Source organism: Callospermophilus lateralis, chromosome 14 (assembly GCF_048772815.1).
Source record: "Callospermophilus lateralis isolate mCalLat2 chromosome 14, mCalLat2.hap1, whole genome shotgun sequence".
Taxonomy (NCBI): Eukaryota; Metazoa; Chordata; class Mammalia; order Rodentia; family Sciuridae; genus Callospermophilus; species Callospermophilus lateralis.
In genome coordinates, this window is record NC_135318.1 from 29,236,001 (window position 1) to 29,258,455 (window position 22,455).

General features: G+C 34.2%; 1 protein-coding gene across 4 annotated transcripts in view; it reads left to right on the forward strand.

Moving 5' to 3' along the window:
• The window catches only part of Rmdn2 (regulator of microtubule dynamics 2), an 86,957-nt gene that overhangs the window by 50,934 nt on the left and 13,568 nt on the right, over positions 1-22,455 (forward strand). For all 4 annotated transcript variants that reach the window (XM_076833347.2, XM_076833348.2, XM_076833346.2 and 1 more), the window contains exons 5-8: positions 1,075-1,135; positions 10,295-10,370; positions 10,985-11,062; positions 22,047-22,145. In XM_076833347.2, the coding sequence (XP_076689462.2) occupies positions 1,075-1,135; positions 10,295-10,370; positions 10,985-11,062; positions 22,047-22,145 (314 nt within the window). The remainder of the gene's footprint in view (positions 1-1,074; positions 1,136-10,294; positions 10,371-10,984; positions 11,063-22,046; positions 22,146-22,455) is intronic.

Genomic DNA, 22,455 nt, shown 5'->3' on the forward strand with positions numbered 1-22,455 from the left:
GTTTTATTTGGCAATGTTTCTAAACGTTGATTTAGTTTTTAATATTTTTACACTAACAAGTATGTTTTCGCCACTCACTTAAAAGTACTAACTCCTTTCATATTTGTACATAATGTAATATCAGTTATTATTAAAATACTTTACTTTTTAATTCCCTTTGGATAGAGCTATATAGTGCTACCTAACAAATCAACAAATGGGAGAATAGTTTTAGAATTGAAGATTCTTAATCATAAAGGTTATCTCAACAATTTATATAGAAAGGTATTTTCTATATCATTGGATAGTCTTTTCAAGCAAAAAAATAAAAATAAAAAAAGAAGTGGGGGAGTGGAGAAAGAAGGTATAAAACAAAATGGCCTCTTTGAGAAACATTCTGAGAATGTGATTTTCTTTAAAACATTTTGATTTTTTCAAAGTATTAGACACACCTCTGCCCAAAGTAATTACTACATGATCAGAGTTATCAGAGTTATTCTAAAATTAAGTGAAATAACTTAGGGAAATAATTTCTGTCACGGAGCCTCTTCATTATTGCAAGTGACTCAGTAAGAACATCATCTTCCTTACTCCTTTAGACACTCATTCTTCTGTGTTCTGTTTTCTTTCTCCTTGCTCTTTTTTTTTTTTTTTTTTTTTTGGCAATTTACTTGTTTATATACTTGCTACCTTCTGACCTATGAGCCTTGAAAGGTCAAGGACTGTTTCTTATTTGACATTTTATTCCCAGATATAACAACTTAGTAGTTATTCAGTAAATGTTGTTTGAATTGATTACAAAAAAAAAAAAAAAAATTCTATGCTTTGAAGTAGTGACTGAATGACTTTCTTGTGCTTGGTTAAGTCTGTTAATCAAGTGGGTCTTGAACGTTAGCACACATCAGAATCATTGGAGGAGAGTTAAAATGCAGAGTTTATGATTGAGTAGTCTCCCACATGTGCTTTTCTAACACATTTCCAGGTGATGATAATGCTTTTGGTTTTGGGATCATACTTTAGGAACCACTGATATAATTACAGAATCCACCTCTTAACAACTCACATGAAAGTTCTAAAAGCACATTTATCTTTCAGGAAAAACTTTAGGTGAACGAGCTGTTGCTAGAGCGCCCATGAATGGATACTGTCACCTGTGGTAAGTATACAGGATTTGTGCAGTATTTTGTGTTCTAATATGCTCTTTATATTTTGCAATGGATTTTTAAAGCTACAATTGACCCAATGAACTTGTCAGCCATATTCTCTGGGAAAAAAATGTGTTTAGGAGATAGTACAGCAAACGTGCTATTTTTTATTCTCATGTATTTCTTTTTAAGCATATTTTAAATACATTTAATTTAAACTTTCATTGAAGACTTCATCAATGAATCTACTAAGTCTAATGCCTTTGCAGATGATAAATTATAATTAAATCTAACAACATAGCATTTTGTTTGAAAACATACTGAAATAATGTCATGTTCTAAACAAAATATAGAAAGAATGCCTCAAATAATAAAAAAATACGTTAGCCATTTTCTTCTGAGTTGCTGAGTCATCAGATACAATTTCCATAGGTCAAAGAAAAGCCAGTTATAATACAAGAAAGGCCAAATACAAGAAAATTTTTATTTGTTTTCCTTAGTTGTAAATGACAGTAGAATGCACTTTGATACATCATACATAGATGGAATATAATTTCTCATTCTAAACATAGGGAATTTAATTATTTGGGTGGCATACATGAATATCCTTGGGACAAGAAAAAAACTATTCAGCATTTGTTTCGGACCCTTTGTATATTTAAAATTGTAAAACACAAATAAGAAGAAATACATTGCTTTTAGTTATTGTTCTTCCTTTTAGTTGCATTTAATTCCTTAGTTTTCCCCCCCTCCCCAACAATACAGATAGGTATTTTAGATGTTAAGAAGATGAAATAACCATTTATGACACTTTCTTCAGTCTTAGATTTCCATAAATCCATCCCCTCTCTAGGTGTATTTGATTCCCTCCTTACACTGTTACGTAAAAAACTCACTCCAAATAGCTGCTTTTCCACAGGTCCCCATTTGACCTTCGGGGAAATCATTTTTGCCCACCTAACTGAAGTACAAACCAACTTCCCAGATCATACTGTTTCTTTAGCTTGATGTCAGCAGGGGGCGCTCCATCACAAAAATCTCATTTAAAACTCTGTATGCAGGAATCCTATAACGTTTCCTAAATCCCCCAAATTTTAAAAACAAAGGCTGAAATATGAAAAGGTTTTTAGAAGCTGCCCTTAATTGGCCTAAGATGAGCTGCAATCCTGGTTCCTGACTTCTTTCATGACAGGGTGGTCCATATCTCGCCCACCTCACCATCTCTTCCTTCCTCCTGTGAAGTCTTTGCCTTCCAGCATACATCCTAGAGATGGCTAAGGCACAAAGCCTGCAGAATTTGTGAATGATTTCCCTAGCATGGCTTGCATGGATAGAGCATCTTGACTTAGGAACTGAAGCACCTGGTAGAGAAAGTATTATTCTTACCCATGGTGCTTCTGCAAAAACTCTAGGAAAGGGACAGTTTTGCAGTTACATCCTGGTAGAGATTTTTAAGATCACTTCCCTAGTATATAAGAGTGTTGGTTATTATTTCCATAGACACATTTTCCTAGATAGTTTAATTCACATAGTATTAAAATATACTAATAAACTAACATGTGTATGTGTTAAGTACTTCTTGTCTTCCATTTTTATGAGTTACTGTAGTCAATTTGTACTGATCAAACATCTCTTCCCCTATCCCCGCCTTCCCTCCATCTCTCTCCCCTCCACCCCACTTTCCCCATTCCTTAATAATTAGAGGTGTTTGGCATTTGGTTAGCCAGATTAGGATGCAGAAAGAACACACATTTTGCTCCTAACTCTGTCTGAGCTTTTTCCCTTCCCCACTATTTCCCTTTTCCTCCTTCTGCCCCTCCCTAACCCTGTCTTCTTCCTCTGAAGCTCTTCCTCTTCTGTTCTCATCCTTTTCCCATTCATTGATCTGTATTTATGAAGAATCACATTTAAAATGTACATTTGATGTAAATCCTCAACCTGAGGACATTTACCAATGTGAGTTTCCAATTTTCATAGAGGAACAATATTGAATCTTGCCTGAGGGTTTCCTAAGTATCTTGAGATCCATTTTGTAAGCACAGATTATGCTGAACTCACCCTTAGTAGTCGCTGTAGTCTATCTTCCACCAATCTGGTTACTTCTCCATTATCTATCTTTTTTTAACTTTTTGTTGTGAAATAAATGCCTTGTCTGTAACAATGAGGTTTAACTCCAAGATTAAATCTCATCGATACATATGCAAAGCAATGATCCAAATGTGTTTCCCATGATTTTTTATTTGGTATCAGTTTTTAATTTAAAAATACTCAAATGTAATTGATTGATAAATATTAATAAATTTGAATGCAAAAATTATTCAGTTAAACAGTTGAGGTAAAAGATGATATAAGAGCAACTTAAACTTTGACTTGAGAAATAATGGGTGAAATTTAGGTAAACCTATCCCCTAATTAATTATAATAGAATGTTGAGAAAATATCTTCTTTTAATGAAATCATTTTCAGTATGTTAAGATGTTAAACCTTTTCTAGTTCATTCAGTATGAGTAACAAAGTATGGCCTGCAGGCCAAATTTCTGACTGCCTGTTTTTATAAATAAAGATTTACTGGAGCACAGCCACACCCATGCATTGTTCATAGCAACAGAGTAGTTGTAAAAGAGATTATCTGGCTCCAAGCCTAAAATATTTACCATCTAGTTCTGCAGCAAGTTTGCAATGTTATATGATGTTCTATAAGTCTTTACTTTAAAATAAAAGATGTAATAGTTAAGAATAATTTTCATTAAGGGTTAATAATAGGTAACAACTAATAAATCAGGAATCACTTTAAAGATATAATTTTCATCTTTATATTTTCCAAAATGAATTGCTTTGTGACTTTAAGGCTGCTTAAACTTTCTATTTTATTCTGTTGTTTTTGTCAGACCAGGCTAAAATACTTCTGAAATCAAGAGAATAAAATGACCAATGGATTTGCAGATTGTAGGTCAAACAGGGATGGCCTTAATCATAAATAATGTCTTACATATTTGTTGTACTCTACCATTTGCAAATTATGTCCACATGCCCTATAGCATGTGATTCACAGAACAGCCTGTTTTCATTTTCTAAGTAGGGTAAACAAAGCACAGTGTGTATGAGTGTGCATGCCTGTGTGTGTGTGTGTGTGTGTGTGTGTGTGTGTGTGTGTGTGTGAATGTGTATATTGATTGGTAACCGGATCACACAGTAAGTGGAAAAATAGGAACTAGAACTCAGATCTGGTATTACATGATCACTCTTTCTTCTGTGAAGTATACTGCCTTTGCTTTCTCAAACCATATAAATTGCATTTGCATTGAATCAGAAAACACTGCAGGGAAACTAATGGAATTGTACTTGATAAAACAGTATGGTTGTCAACTATTAAGAATATCTTTAATATTAATGCAAATACAGAATTCTTGTCAAAGCTTTTACAGTTAAAATGACCTCTAGATGGAGATAATATACCACATTGTTAACTTTCTTCAGAGTTCCCATCAACCTGAGAGTTTGGGAAATAAAACATTAAATTATGTTTTTAAAAAATTAACAATATTATAACTTAGCGAGGCCCTAAGCAACTTAGCAAGACCCTGTCTCTAAATAAAATACATAAAAGGTCTAGTTCTGCAGCAAGTTTGCAATGCTATATGATGTTCTATAAGTCTTTACTTTAAAGTAAAAGATGTAATCTTTAAGGATAATTTTCATTAAGGGTTAATAATAGGTAACAACTAATAAATCAGGAATCACTTTAAAGATATAATTTTCATCTTTATATTTTCCAAAATGAATTGCTTTGTGACTTTAAGGCTGCTTAAACTTTCTTTGTTATTCTGTTGTTTTTGTCAGACCAGGCTAAAATACTTCAGCGATTAAGTGCCCCTGGGTTCAATCTCTGGTACAATATATATATATTATATATATATATAATATATATATAAAACAATATTGTAAAAGACACTTAGGTAGAATTGATAGAAAAGAATTGATGACCTTTTTGGTAGAAGGTAGCCAGGTGACCCTGAATGTATAATATGTAAGAAGATAAATAATGTCTTAGCTTTGAAAGAAACAAATTTCCAAAAAAAAACAAGACTCAGTGACAAATTATATAAAAGGGAAAATAATATATAATATATAATAATATTTATTTATAATATATAATATTTATGCAAACCATGGGTTTTTTGTTTTCTTTTTTCTTTACTGAGTAACTTGGAGAGAATGTGTTGAGAAAGCAAAATAAAAGCTTAGAGATGTGCAGAAGTAGTTCTGGTTTCCAGAAAATACAAAATCAAACCCATTTCTATAAATTATTCCTTTAATTTTAGCACAACGAGGTAGTTGAGTTGTTTTATAACTCTCTAGATGAGAAAGTAAAATTAAGTAGACTCAACGCAGATATTCCAAAAATGCAACATTATACACACACACACACACACACACACACACACACACACACACTTATTTATTTATTTATTTCTGTGCTAGTAGTTGAAGTAGGGAAATCAGCCTAGTATATGTGGAATTAAGCAAAGCATTCTATCCCTATAGACAAGAAATAGATGTGTAGGCAAGTTGATGAGGTTACTCATGCTGCCTGAAGGGTTTGAGCTCTGTTTTTTAAAGATCACTGTAAATGTGGGGGTTATTCTAGGTGAAGTCTATATATCTTAGACCCTAAGGTGTTTAGAAATTTTGTCAGTGGATTAAGATATAGAAGGTATGCTTACAAAAGGTTATCTGCAACCTAAAATAAAGGAACAGAGTATATGATGGATGGCAATAGTAATTCAAAAGATTTTGACATGATTAAAAATTATAACCTAATCTTTTCACCTAGAGATATCCCACATTCTTCTTTGAATGTGTATTCCTCCTTTTGATCCAAGAGATATCTCTTGGGATTTTCCTTATTCTCCTTTGAATATATATCTACTTACCTAAATAAACCTCCATCTATATCTCTGAAAAAAAATAAACATCAAAAAATTTTAAAATTATACCTAATAGAATGTGAATTAATAGAAATGTGGGTGGAGGGATGGAGAGAATAGTGTCAGAAATGCCTAATAACATTAGAAAAAAACCTAAATTTTAATAAAGTATACAGTTTAATCGATAATAGCATATTAATAAAGGTATATTGTGACAATTTCCTATCAATGTTGCATAAAAATATTGGTGCAATTATGACAAATTTACTATAGTAATGTAAGGTATTAACAACAGGGACAACTATGTGTGGGTTATATGGGAACTGTCTGTACTATCTGCAAATTTTCTGTAAATCTAAAGCTATCCCAATAGAAAAGTATATTTAATAGGAAGTGACCAAAGGTTTTAAGTGCAAATAAGTTGGAAAATCATAATTCTTATAACAACAAGAGGGAGCTTGTACAGGTAGTTATGGGAATTTGGGAAGGATTGGGATGACTCCACAATCTAGAACTCTTTGTGGTGGTATGATAACAGAACTTCAGGGGGCATTTCAAAAGAACATGATAGACAATCTGAGTAAGCCTATATCCATATTTAAAAATGGAATAAATAATTAATAACCTTCCAAAAGAGAGATCATTAGGCCTGGATGAGTTCACTGGTAAATTCTACCACATATTTAAGGAAGAAATTACGACAGTTTTCTACAATCTCTTTCAGAATAAAGAAGCAGATTATATATTTTCCAATTCATTCTATGAGGCCAGCACAACTCAAATGTCAAAATCAGACAAAAACATTATAAGAAAACCACTCATTGGTATCTCATGAATGTAGATCCAAAATTCTCAACACAATATTAGCAAATTGAATTATATACTACAACCAAGTGGAATTTATCCTCAGGGATATGCAAGGTGGTGATTCAGAATTTTGAAATCAATTAATATATCACATTAACAGATCAAAGAATAAAAATCACATGATCATATAAATAGATTCAGAGCATTTAACAACATCCAACATTTATTCGTGTAAAAACCTGAAAACAGGGCTAGGGTTGTGACTCAGTGGTAGAGCACTCACATGGCGCATGTGATGCACTGGGTTCGATCCTCAGCTCCACATAAATAAATAAAGTAAAAGTATTGTGTTCATCTACAATGAAAACAGAAAGAAAGAAAGAGAGAAAGAAAGAATTTTTAAAACCTGAAAAACAAACAAAACAAAGTCTCAGCAAATGACAAATAGAGGGTAACCTCAAGTTGATAAATGTTTTAGGCAGCTATTTCACCACTGGGACTAAAAGACCTAACCAGAACAATTTTAGAGGAGAAAAAGTTTATTTTGGGGCTCATAGTTTAAGAGTCTCAATCCATATACAGCAGGCTCCATTCCTTGGGGCTCTGAGTGAGGCAGAAGAGCATCATGGTGGAAGAGTGTAGTGGAGAGAAGCAGCCCACCTGATAATCAGAAAGGAGAGAAAGATATCTCCACTTGCCAGATACAAATATATACTCTAAATCCATGGCCCCAATGACCCACCTGTTCTGGCCACACCTCACTTGTCTCTAGTTACAACTCAGTTAATCCCATCAAGGGATGATTCACCGATTGGTTTAAGGCTCTCACAACCTGATCATTTTCCCTCTGAATGCTCTTGCATTGTCTCACACATGAGCTTTGGAGGACACCTCACATCCAAACCATAACAATAATGAATATCAAAAATCTTACAGTTAACATCATACATAAATGGTGAGAAATTTGGTTTCCTGGATTAAAATAAACTACTATTAGTGACAAGGAAAGGATGCCCCTTCTCACCATTTTTTCAACATTCTATTAAAAGTTATAGCTAATGCAATAAGATATGAAAAGTATATAGATTGGGAGTGAAGAAATAAAAATGTCTTTATTTCCTAATGACATAATTGTCTTTGTAGAAAATCCAAAATAATTCACAAAATAGCTCATGAAATTAAATAGTTATGACAAGGTTGCAGGATATAAGGTTAAGTACAAAAGTAAATCGCTTTCCTGTATACTGGGAATGAGCAAGTGAAATTTGAAATTAAAATATATTAACATTTGTACTATCACACCTAAAACCGAAATATTTGTAAAAATCTAACAAAATATGTACAATATCTATATGAGAAAGACTATAAAACTCCAATGGAAGATATCAAAGAATGAAAAAAATGGAGAGATATTCCATCTTCATGAATAGAGACTCAATATTGTCAAGATGTCAGTGTTTCCCAAGTTGATTTATAGATTCAACACAATCCCAATCAAAATCCCACAAGTTATTTTATGGATATCAACAAATTTAGTTTATATGGAGAGGAAAAAAGACTTAATTCAATACTGAAGGAAAACAAAGCCAGTGAACTAACACTGCTCAACTTCAAGACTTACTTACTATAAAGCTATAGTAATCAAGACAGCATGATATTGCAGGGGAAAAAAGATCAGTGGAACAGAACAGGGAACTCAGGATAGACTTATATAAATATGGTCAAATAGTTTTTTACAGAGAAATAAATATAATCTTCCAAAAATAGTGCTGGAACAACTAGATATCCATATGCAAAAAATAATGAGAGTGTAGACTTTATATCCTTCACAAAAACTCAAAATGATTATAGACCTAAATGTAAAATGCAAAACTTATAAAACTCATAAAAGATAACATAGGCAAAAACCTAGATAACCTTGGGTATAGCAGTGGCTTTTTATATACAACACCAAAGATTCACTCCATGAAAGAAATAATTTATAAACCAAGTTTCACTGGAGTTTAAAATGAAAGACAACGTAAAGAATATTAGAAAACAGGTCACAGACTGGGAGAAAATATTTTTTTAAAAAATCTGACAAATAACTGTTATACAAAATGTACAGAGATTACTTTAAATTTCACATTAGGGCAACAAACAACACAAGTAAGAAATAGAAAAAAAATCTGAATGGACACTTCACCGAAGAAGTTGTATAGATGGTAAGTAAGTAAAAGAGGTTCAACATGATATGTCATCAGTGAACTTTAAATCAACAGTGAGATACCACCATATACTTATTAGAACAGCCAAAATCCAAAACCCTGACTACACCAAATTCTGACAGGGATGTGAAGCAATAGGAATTCTTATTCACTGCTGGGGGAAATGTATAATGGTACAGCCATTTTAGAAGACAACTTGGAAGTTTCTTATAAACTAAATTGTTGCCATAATATCCACAGTTATACTCCTTGGTATTTATCAAAGAATTGAAAATGTATTTCCATACAAAAGTCTGCATATGAATGCTTATAACAGCCTTATTCATAATTGCCCAAACGTGGAAGTAGCCAAGATATCTGTCATTGGGTGAATGGGTAATTATATTGTAGTACATCCAGGTAATGAAATATTATTCATCACCAAAAAGAAATGGTCTGTCAAGCCATGAAAAGACCTGGAGGAAGCTTAAGTGCATTAATAAGTAAAAGAAGTCAATTTGAAAAGACTGCCCACTGCATGATTCCAGCTATATGACATTCTGGAAAAGGTCAAATTTTCTGGAAAAGACAGAAAAATGTAGAACACCAAGTGTGAACCCTAATGTAAATTATTGACCTTGGGTAATAATGATGTGCAAATGTATCATGAAATCAACGATCATTGATTTTAACAAATTTACCTCATCCTGGATATTGCTAATGGAGGAGTTTTTTGGGTTTTGTGTTTTACATGGGGAAGTATTTGGGAACTCTCTGTATTTCGGCTCAAGTTTGCTATAAACCTAAAAGTGTTCCATAAAATGTCTATTAAAATTTTTATGTTTTATAAAGATGATGACAAAAGAAAACACATTGAGGCCTAAAGTTACCATGGCTATTTCATAAAGGAGTTTGAGAGACTTTTTCTGGGAATCTACTTTTCATTTTTTTCCCCAAGAGTAAATAGGCAAATTGCTGAACAAATATTATGTTCAGTTTGTTGTCACATAATCATTTGTGTATTTTTTTTATTTTCAGAAGAATAAAGTACATCATTCATGGGATACACAATTCTAATAACACTATTTCCGGGAAAGGTTGAGGAAAAATGGCCTTATCTTAATGTCAAGTATTTATTGTTTTCATGTTAAATATTAATGAATGCTTTAACAATGCTTTTTAAATGTTATGTTTTGGTAGTATTTGATTTTAAATTTTACTTGATAACCTCTGTTTTTATCCTTTTCAGGTATGCAGTTTTGTGTGGCCAGGTATCTGAGTTTGAGGGCTTACAAAACAAAGTCAACTATGGATATTGCTTCAAGGTATTTATCAACATTAAAAATGCTGTAATGTAGTTATATGTTTAATTAACAGGTATAAATCAGATTATTCAACAAATTAAGCTCTGGGAATATTTATGTTGTTTAAATTGTGAGCAGGAAATGAAATGGCACTCTTTAAGCTGTACTGTGACAAAAAACAATCAAACTATTTGGGCAATTAAATATTATTATTATTCCAAATCCTGGAAATAAGTCACATAGGAAATGAGTGCTATTTTTTTTCAAAGATATAGGGTTAACCTCTTAGTTGTGAGCTAAGTTATCAACATCATAAGTAGACTGGGCGTAATTACAATCTACATATGAACTTGGCAGGAGCAGATAGGGTCCAATATAAAGTTTAAACTTGCAGCAATAGATGAATAAAATAAGTAATTCACGTACACATCACTTATTATTTGCCTTTAGTTATTATAGCCCAATAAATAACCCCTCAGGGTCATCATTTAATTATATTAATGGTTGGGGTAAGGAAGCCTCTGAGACAACACTCTAAGTCACTTTAGAGTTTACTTTTACTAGGAGTTAGTGCAGTTCCATTCAGTAATATCTGAAACTTAGAAGATGACTTTTCCTTTGGATATTTCTTTCAGGAACATCTAGATATAGCAATCACACTTTTACCTGAAGAACCCTTTGTGTATTACCTCAAGGGAAGATACTGTTACACTGTAAGTTGAATGCCTATATTTATAAATCTTATTTAAATTCACTATGAGTATATGATAGAGAGATAACTTATTCATTATGTTTACTGGGTGCCAATTGTAGAGAGACTATAAAATCAGCATAAATTTTGTATAAGTGCTTATGTTTTTATAATTGTGCATAAGTGTATAATTTGTATACTATTTTAAAATTATAATGCATATGTTATAACTTTAAAACTTGAAATTTGATTATATTTGTATAAACATGCATGATTTTTGCAGTTGTCTCACTTTGTGATCTCTTGGGTTGGCATCAACCACCCATATGCATTCACTTTGTTTATAGGAACACTACTTGTGGTTCTGTGGGAAGACTTCTTTTCATCCAGCAGTGTTTATTGAACATAAATTATGTTCTGGCTAACTGACCAAAAGATGAATAGAACACTATGTTTGTTTTCAAGGAACTTAATTTAGAAGAGATATGAGACAGTGCTCAAAGAAAGCAGCTGGTCAGCCTTAGACCCAGTGTCTAAAATGGCATCATTAGTTTACAGAAGTAACTGAATGTGGAACTATATCTTAACAGGTACATGGAAAAGTTACCATGAAAGGGAAATGCTATTTGTAAATGTGAACATTAGGATGGACAAAAGAGGTGACTTTCTTTTTAAGACTGAAAGAGGAGTAGAGGTAAAGAAATTTGCTTTTATTGCCCACCCGCTGAAGATTAAATGTTTATTTTATAGTTTAATTCTTGTTGCCTTAATCCTTAAAACAGTCCTGTAAAGCAATTATTCTTCCAGTTCTAAACAGTTCAGAATTTGAGTCTTTGTGATGTTAAAAACCTCCCCACAGTCCTAACTAATTAGTCTATGAAAAAGCCAACATTGAAATTAAAATTTGCTTAATTCCCCAAATCACATTCTTTATATTATGTAACATAGGAAGGAAACTTACATTTTAATAAAGAAAAAGGGAAAAAAGTAAATAACCCATTTTTCCCATTTTAGCCTAGTTGTGAGACTGCAGAGTCAAATAGAATGATTTTTAGCACTCATGTTTTTATAATCAATATAATGTTCTAAAACACAGGATGATGTCTCCATTCCCTGTAGTGCTGCACTATTAAATATACCATTCTTTTGCTAGGCTGTACTGGCTTTCAACAACTCACATTTTTATTTACTATTTACTTTCAATTGATCCTAAGTTATCTGAAATCTCCTTGAGTAGAAAACCTACATTTTACACTTCTTGATATCCTTTTCATCATCAAGCTCAGTTCTTCACACTTAAGCTTCTGTACAAGTATTTGTTTTTGAATAATTGATTGATTCACTTTGTATATAGGAACACTACTTGTGGTTCTGTGGGAAGACTTCTTTTCATCTAGCAGTGTTAATTAAAAGTAGAGAAAAAATACTGAAAACCAAGAATATTTAAAAGTAATAGTAATAAGGCTAATATTTGCATGGTTCTTATAAGCATTTTATACATTTAAAAATAATTTATTTATTTTAGCTTATTTATTTCTTCCAACACCCTGTAAGGTAATTGATTTGCCCAGGGCCACTTAGCTAATAAGTGATACAGAATAGGATTTGAACAGAGGCAGTTTGTTCCCAAAGTCTTTGCTTTTTAGTAGTATGTTCTCCTACAAATCGTAAGTACAGGTGATAAATATGAGTTGTGCAAGAAAGAAGTTGGAATTCATTCCAGCAGGGGAAATAGAAGTGTGAATAAATGTATAAAGATCATTTCTAGCATATATAGACTAGAGAACTTAAAACTTTCTGGCCACAAAATATCTTAAAGTATGTATAAGTATATGTGCCGTGTGTGTGTGTGTGTGTGTGTGTGTGTGTGTGTGTATGTGTGTGTGTGTGTGTGTATGTTTCTAATCAGATCAGTAAAAGAAAAAGAAAGAGAGAGAGAAAGGTAAGGGGAAAGGGAAAGGAAGATCCAGGGGCCAAGAACACCAGCTCTGAGGAGAGGTAAAGCAGCCATGAAACCACCTGATACCCAAAAGTATTTTTTTTATTGGTTGTTCAAAAAATTACAAAGCTCTTGACATATCATATTTCATATGTTAGATTCAAGTGGGTTATGAACTCCCATTTTTACCCCAAATACAGATTGCAGAATCACATCGGTTACACATCCACATTTTTACATAATGCCCTATTAGTAACTGTTGTATTCTGCTACCTTTCCTATCCTCTACTGTCCCCCCTCCCCTCCCCTCCCATCTTCTCTCTCTACCCCATCTACTGTAATTCATTTCCCTCCTTGTTTATTTTCCCATTCCCCTCACAACCTCTTATATGTAATTTTGTGTAACAATGAGGGTCTCCCTCCATTTCCATGCAATTTCCCTTTTCTCTCCCTTTCCCTCCCACCTCATGTCTCTGTTTAATGTTAATGTTTTCTTCCTGCTCTTCCTCCCTGCTCTGTTCTTAGTTGCTCTCATTATATCAAAGAAGACATTTGGTATTTGTTTTTTAGGGATTGACTAGCTTCACTAAGCATAATCTGTTCTAGTGCCATCCATTTTCCTGCAAATTCCATGATTTTGTCATTTTTTAATGCTGCGTAATACTCCATGGTGTATAAATGCCACATTTTTTTTATCCATTCATCTATTGAAGGGCATCTGGGTTGGTTCCACAGTCTAGCAATTGTGAATTGTGCTACTATGAACATCGATGTGGCAGTATCCCTGTAGTACACTCTTTTAAGGTCTTCAGGGAATAGTCCGAGAAGGGCAATAGCTGGGTCAAATGGTGGTTCCATTCCCAGCTTTCCCAGGAATCTCCATACAGCTTTCCAAGATGGCCGCACCAATTTGCAGTCCCACCAGCAATGTACAAGAGTACCCTTTTCCCCACATCCTCGCCAGCACTTGTTGTTGTTTGACTTCATAATGGCTGCCAATCTTACTGGAGTGAGATGTTATCTTAGGGTGGTTTTGATTTACATTTCTCTGACTGCTAGAGATGGTGAGCATTTTTTCATGTACTTGATGATTGATTGTATGTCCTCCTCTGAGAAGTGTCTGTTCAGGTCCTTGGCCCATTTGTTGACTGGGTTATTTGTTATCTTATTTGTTATCTAATTTTTTTAGTTCTTTGTATACTCTGGATATTAGGGCTCTATCTGAAGTGTGGGGAGTAAAAATTTGTTCCCATGATGTAGGCTTCCTATTTACCTCTCTTTAGAGGGAATGCCTTCAATTTTTCTCCATTCAGAATGATGCTAGCCTGAGGCTTAGCATAGATAGCTTTTACAATGTTGAGGTAAGTTCCTGTTATCCCTAGTTTTTCTAATGTTTTGAACATAAAGGGATGCTGTACTTTGTCGAATGCTTTTTCTGCATCTATCGAGATGATCATATGGTTCTTATCTTTAAGTCTATTGATGTGGTGAAAAACATTTATTGATTTCCGTATATTGAACCATCCTTGCATCCCAGGGATGAATCCTACTTGATCATGGTGCACAATTTTTTTGATGTGCCTTTGTATCCGATTGGTCAGAATTTTATTAAGGATTTTTGCATCTAGGTTCATCAGAGATATTGGTCTGTAGTTTTCTTTCTTTGAGGTGTCTTTGTCTGGTTTCGGAATCAGGATGATGTTGGCCTCATAGAATGAATTTGGAAGAGCTCCCTCTTTTTCTATTTCCTGAAATAACTTGAAAAGTATTGGTATTAATTCTTCTTTAAAGGTTTTGTAAAACTCCGCTGTATACCCATCCGGTCCTGGGCTTTTCTTGGTTGGTAGTCTTTTAATTGCTTCTTCTATTTCATCCACTGATATTGGTCTGTTCAAATTGTGTGTATCCTCCTGACTCAGTCTGGGCAAATCATATGACTTAAGGAATTTATCGATATCTTCAATATCTTCTATTTTATTAGAATATAGGTTTTCAAAATAATTTCGAATTGTCTTCTGTATTTCTGTAGCATCTGTTGTGGTATTGCCTTTTTCATCCCATATGTTAGTAATTTGAGTTCTCTCTCTTCTTCTCTTCGTTAGCATGGCTAAGGGTCTGTCGATCTTATTTATTTTTTCGAAGAACCAAATTTTAGTTTTGTTAATTTTTCAATAGTTTCTTTTGTTTCAATTTCGTTGATTTCCACTCTGATTTTAATTATTTCTTGACTTCTGCTACATTTGCTGTTGTTTTGCTCTTCCATTTCTAGGGCTTTGAGATGAAATGTGAGCTCATTTATTTGTTGGTTTTTCCTTTTTTTGAGGAATGACCTCCAGGCGATGAATTTCCCTCTTAAACTGCTTTCATTGTGTCCCATAGATTCCGATATGTTGTGTCTGTATTTTCATTTATCTCTAAGAATTTTTTGATTTCCTCCTTTATGTCTTCTGTAACCCATTGATTATTCAGTAACATATTGTTTATTTTCCATGTGATGTAGGATTTTTCCTTCTTTCTTTTATCATTGATTTCCAGTTTCATTCCATTATGATCAGATAAAATGCATGGTATTCTCCACCCCTTTATATTTACTGAGGGTTGCCCTATGGCATAATATATGGTCTATTTTTGAGAAGGATCCATGTGCTGCTGAGAAAAAAGTATATCCACTTGATGATGGTTGATATATTCTATATATGTCAGTTAAGTCTAGGTTATTGATTGTGATATTGAGTTCTATAGTTTCTTTATTCAACTTTTGTTTGGAGGATCTGTCCAATGGTGAGAGAGGTGTGTTGAAGTCACCCATAATTATTGTGTTGTGGTCTATTTGATTCTTGAACTTGAGGAGAATTTGTTTTATGAACGTCACAGCACCATTATTTGGTGCATAAATATTGATAATTGTTATGTCTTGTTGGTGAATGGTTCCTTTTAACAGTATATAATGTCCTTCCTTATCCCTTTTGATTAACTTAGTCTTGAAGTCGATTTTATTCGATATGAGGATGGCCACCCCTGCTTGCTTACGAGGACCGTGTGCGTGGTATATTTTTTTTCAACCTTTCACCTTCAGCCTGTGTATATCTTTTCCAATCAGATGTGTCTCCTGGAGGCAGCATATTGTTGGATTTGGTTTTTTAATCCATGTTATCAGACTATGTCTCTTTATTGGAGAGTTTAAGCCATTAACGTTTAGAGTTACTATTGAGATATGTTTTGTACTTCCAGTCATGTTTGATTATTTATCTTTTTTTTTTAATTTAGTTTGTTTCTCCATGATTAGCTTTCCCCCCGCCCTCTGTCTTTACCGAGGCACTTCCCACTGATGGTTTTGGTTATTGCTTTTCATTTCTTCCTCGTGTAGTGTTTTGCTCAAGACGCTTTGCAATGCTGGTTTTCTGGCTGCAAATTCTTTTAGCTTTTGTTTATCATGAAAGATTTTTATTTTGTTGTCGTACCTGAAGCTTAATTTTGCTGGATACAGAATTCTTGGTTGGTATCCATTGTCTTTCAGTGTTTGAAATACGTTGTTCCAGGATCTTCTCGCTTTCAGCGTCTGTGATGAAAAATCCGTTGTTAACCTTATTGGTTTACCCCTGAATGTAATCTGCCTCCTTTCTCTTGTAGCTTTTAATATTTTCTCTTTGTTATGTATATTGGATATCTTCATAACAATGTGTCTTGGCATTGGTCTACTGTGATTTTGTGTGCTCGGTGTCCTGTATGCATCTACAATTTGTATATCCGTTTCCTTTTTTATTTCTGGAAAGTTTTCTGTAATTATTTCATTCAGCAGGCTACTCATTCCCTTGGGTTGAATCTCTATACCTTCCTCTATCCTGATGACTTGTAAGTTTGGTTTTTTTATCTTATCCCATATCTCTTGGATGCTTTTCTCGTGATTTTTTTTACCAGCCTTTCTGAGTTGGCTAGACTCTTTTCAAGATGATATATTTTGTCTTCATTATCTGACATTCTGGCTTCTACTTGCTCCACTCTGTTAGTGATACTCTCATTTGAGTTTTTAATTTGGTTTATAGTTTCCTGCATTTCTAGAATTATTGTTTGATTTTTTTTTATAATCTCTATCTCCTGATAAAGATGCTTAACTTCTTCTTTTATCTGTTTATGTAATTCATTTTCAATGAGTTCTTTCACTGTTTGAATTTGCTGTCTCGTATCCTCTTTAAGGTTCCATTCCATCTGTCTAAGGTATTCCTTGAGTTCTTCATATGACCATTTTTCTGATGACTCTAGGTCCTCCTGAATATTTAGGCTGTCCTTCATTGTTTGTACTCCTTTTCTTCCTTGCTTTTTCATGCTGCTCATGTTACTTCTTGTTCTGTTTGACTGCTGAGTTACTGTTTATTCTTATAAATTTATTTGATGCTTGGGAGGAAAGATATTAGAAGGGAAGGGAAGAAGTCACTAAAGAGAATGAGAGTAAGCAGGTAGAATTCAAGGAAGGGGGAATAAGAAAATTGAAAAAAAATGAAAAGACAAAAGAAAAAAAATAGAAAAGAAAAAAGAAAAAAAATTTAAGAAAAATAATAATAAGAAGAAAATTAAAATTTGAAAAAAAATAATAATAAAATAAAAAAATTTTTTAAAAATTTTTAAAAAGTTAAAAAACAACAACAAAAAAATGAAAATGAAAAGAAAAAAAACCCCAAATTAAAAAAAAAATTAATAAATGCAGTCTTAGAGTTTGATTAACTTCTCTTCCAGTAGGTGGAGCTGTGCCCAGTGGGCCAAGCTTCTCCTCTCAATAGGCGGGAACCAATCCCTGTGCAGCAGCTCTTCCTCCCAGACTGGGCGGGTCTCCAATCCTGGGTGCCTAGGGCCTTCTCTTGTGTCTAGTAACTTCCCCACTTTTCCTCAAGCCAGGCCCCGCTCACCGGTGACGGTCACCACAATACTGGCTACACACCAGGTCTGCTGCTCCTGGGAGCCCTGTTTTCATGAATTCCTGGGCACACTCTCCCTGTTTGCCATTCCCTCAGACCCTAAGTTTGTAGAACTTGGGGCTGAGAACCCCCAGCGAATTTGCTTGCCCTCCGGTAGCCACGCCCCCGGTAGCTGGTGCAAGAGACCTCAGTTGTCAGCACTGGTGGGAGCGGTAGCTGGGAGTTCCGCGCCGCAAGTCCCGCGCCACTCCTGATTCCCTCCATCTGGCTATCTCGCTCACAGGAAAGCTGGGAGGGGCCCTTAAGGTTTCCCCGCTGTGTGGAGAGGGAAGGCTAGGGGATTACACACCTGTCGCCGCTGGTTTCAATGAAGTTATCTCCTCCGCCGCGTTTTGGGGGCATCAGTTCTCTGCCATGGTGGTATCCCATGCAAATGGTGACAGTTCGTTCCCTTTGCCGGGTGACCAATGCAACGGGTGGGTCCTGACTGTCTCTCCCAAGCCCCGTTTCAATCCTGTGGCCATTGCCTATGAAGGCTCGGTTGGCTTTTACCTCCGCAGTTCAGATGGGCCGAGCAGTTGTTTCAGCGGGATCGTTAGTGCTGAGTCACAGAAGTATGGCTGCGAGAAGCAGGCGAACCAGAGCTTGAATGCAGCCGATCCGGGCTCGGTGTGTGTTCTGAGAGGCCCAGACTGTTCGCCCCAGATCCACGTCAGCTCAGCATTGCCTAGTGATCCTGAGCAAACAGCATTTAGACAGTTTATGACTCCCTATGCCCGCGCAGCTGAAAAGGTCAGAGATTTGATCTCTCCGCGGCCGCCGCCATGTTGGATCTCTCTCGAAAACTACCCCTACTCTTGACCCTTCAAAGGTTTCCCAGCATTAGAAATACCCAGGGACCACAGGAAATCACACTGGAGTTTAAAAGTGGGAAGTCAAGACAAGCTTCTACTCCTGATAGAAGAGCGTGCTAAAGAACCCCCAAAAGTATTTTTTAAGCCTGGTGAGCAGGTCTTTGTTGGGGATTGAGGGACTGTGGGCCTAAACAGAGCAGAAAGTATATGAAGAGTACCACAGTTTATCTAAGACTCAAAAAATATTTTTCCTAGGGAAAATAAAAAGGTGAACATGAATAAAATTCAGCAGAAGCAGAAGCAGAAACTTATAGCAATGACTATTCATTCTCAGTCTTGACAATGGGGAAGAGGGAAGGGAAGGAAGGAAACTCCTGAGACTTACAAGCCATTGACCCAACCTCACATGAGTCTGGGGCTTGAATGTATAAAATTTGTTTAGGCTTTAGAACCCAAGAAAGACACTTTAATTCAAAACAAGCCCTGATCCACATGCCAATGACAGAAGCAAATTCTGTTCCTTCCTGAAAATTATACTTTCACAGAGACTTTGTAAAACTTTCACACAAAGTGTCCCAACAATGATGAGCTCACCCTCAAAAATTATAGACTATAAAAGGAAATATGCCAAGAGGGATAATAATCAATGGAAACAAAACAAAACAAAAACCAAACAAACAAACAAACCAGAACAGAAGTAGATCTAAAAGGGCTTCAGATTTTGGAAACATAGAATACAGGATATTAATCAGCAATGTGTACAGTGTATTTTTTTTAAATACAGTGTATTATTTTTAAATAAGAAGAATTAAAGGGAAAATGGATGCACAGCTTTAGTAAAATTCAAAGCTATTTTCTGAGTATAAGCTGGGTTAGTTTATGGCTTTGCAATAAGACAAGCTAGAACTCACTAAAGAACTTGATAAATCTTTTCTCTTCCTCTAGGATAGGAAGTTTGTATAACATTACCTCTTCTAATTATAGCATTTCATCCAACACTGGATGTTTAATTTTATCCATAAAATTAAATGAAAAATGAGTAAATTAAAAGTATTTCCTAATGCACTAAAAATGCGTATGTTTGTTTTCTAGATCAAATTTTAATTTAATCACTTTATAAATAAATGTTATGGAGTGGCAGGTAAACACATTAAAAGATAATTATTATTATTAGTTCTTGGAAAACAGAGAACCTCTATATACTTACTTAAAGGACTCAAATTAAAAATTCAGGCAATAGCAAGTGTTGGCAAGGATATAGAGCAACTAGAACTCTCACATATTGTGGTGGGAATATATGAATAATAAATAAATTCATGAATGAATGGTAGGTATTTAATAAGACAAATGAAAATATATATTCATAAAAGACTAATACATGAATGTTCATAGCAGCTTTAGCAGCATAACAACATGGATGAATCTTCAAAGAATTATGTCAAAAAGACTCATTAAAGAGTATATAATGTATATTCCATTGGTGTGAAAATCTTGAAAAGACAAACTGTAGTCATAAATCAGTAGTTGCCTTGCGGCAGGAACTGGGTAAGGAGATTGACTGCAAAGGGGCATGAGAGAGCTTTTGGGGATGATGGAAGTGTCCTATATATTGATTGTTTTGGTGATTTAGGATTATATACATTTAGTAGAACTCATTGAGTGATAGACCTATAATAGATGAAATTTTAGTTTATTTAGATTATACTTTAATAAAGCTGATTTCATTTTTCTTTTTTTAAAATTTAATTTATAATTCTTGTTGTTTGTATTTTGTTTTTGTTTTGTTTGGGTACTGAGAATTGAACTCAAGGGTGCTTTACCACTGATTTACATTCCCAGTAATTTTTGTTTTATATTTTGATTCAAGGTCTCATTAAGTTGCCAAGACTGTCCTCAAATTTGCAATCTTCCTTCCTCAGCATCCCAAGTCACAGGGGAGGCTGTGAGCCACCACTTTTAAAGCTAATTTTAGAAGCACATGTGATCATAAATTGTAGAAATTAAACCGTGCAAAAATATATCAAATAGCAATCAAAATAAAACTGCTAAACATGCATGTGCCTACACACACCATATAAATTTTAAGGCAAAATTATATCTAGAGATAAAAAGGATAACTATACAATAATAAAAAGTTCAATTCACCAAGAATTTCTAAACTAGTATGTTCATAATAACAGCCTCAAAATTATAAAATGAAAGCTGACCAAATTATAAAAATAAATATACAAACCTACCATCTATTGGTAGACTTCATCTACCTCTTTTGTTAATAGAACAAGAACACACTCATAAACATTAGAATTTATGCATATTAAACCTCACATTTTAAAAAGTTATTTAATGGACTGGATTTCTGTTACTCTAATTAACTTGCATGAAATTTTAAAACCATAATATTAAGTGAGAAAAACCACATCATAAAAGGAAATAAACAGTATAATATCATTTTTTACAAACTTCAAATCAAGTGAAATAAGCATATCAATAAGTAAAATTATATTGAAATGCAAATAATTTTTAAGTAGAGGGTAATCTAGAAGATGGGAATAAGAAAGAAGTTGTTCAATGGAGTTTAGGAATTATCAGCTACATCAATACCCTTCAAGTATTCATTTCTGAAAGAGCTTAATCTTTAATTACAAATATCTAATATCCATATTTGAAAAAATGAAAAACTTTTAAGAAAAAGCAAAAACTATATGGAGTATGAAATTAGTTTGTTTGGTTATTGGTTTAAATAAGTATACCGGACCCTCCCTCTGCACCATTTCTGAGTTGAGGTTCCTTATTCTATTTCCATTCTGAGATGCTGCTTCTGATTCAGGAGGCATGTTGGCAGCTAAGAGTAGGCAGAAAAAAAGCAAGGCTGAGCTTCATAGCTAGTAAGTGCTAGGCAAAGAAGTACTCTGCACTTATATCAGAGTCACAAATCAGATGAACAAAGAGGATTGGATATTATTCTCCAATCTATATGAGTATTCCAATCTGGTTTCAAAACCAGTGCTTCTGGAGCTCATGGCTTATTAGGATTATGAAAAGAGGCTTGGGATGTTGCTCTGGGGTAGAACACTTGCCTATTATGCATCAGGCCCTGGGTTTAATCCCCAGTGCCTGACCAAAAATTATTATTGGAAAGGGAAGCAAAATTAATATTAATATCAGAAGTGTGATATCTCTCATGTGTTATTTATGGGTATTTTTATTTATAAGTACATACATATACATACATACATATAACTGGGGAGAGATTAACCATTCAAAAGGTGAACAACTTTTGAGAGTAATGTTCTGTACTTGCAGATCTCAAAACTCAGCTGGATTGAGAAAAAGATGGCTGCTACTCTGTTTGGAAAAGTACCATCTTCAAATGTACAAGAAGCTTTGCACAACTTCCTTAAGGTATATTTTATCTGTCTGTTATTTTGGTATCAAATTGGCTGCCATATGTACCAGTCCCTGTGATCCTTGTTGTCAAGGAAGTCTTCCTCTTCTCCACGTGTAGATCTCCAAATGAAGCTTCAGTTTGAATCTTAGACTTGGCATGTTCTATTTTTAAGCCTTTCATGGTACAAGTTAAGTTTCTACTCAAACTTCTAAAGCAGCTGCATATACCCTAGATCCTGGTAATGACAAGCTGCTTTTTAAAAATAATTTAGCAGCTTAAATAAAGGTTTAAGTAGAGCAGCCTTTACTACCAAATCCAGAAGCA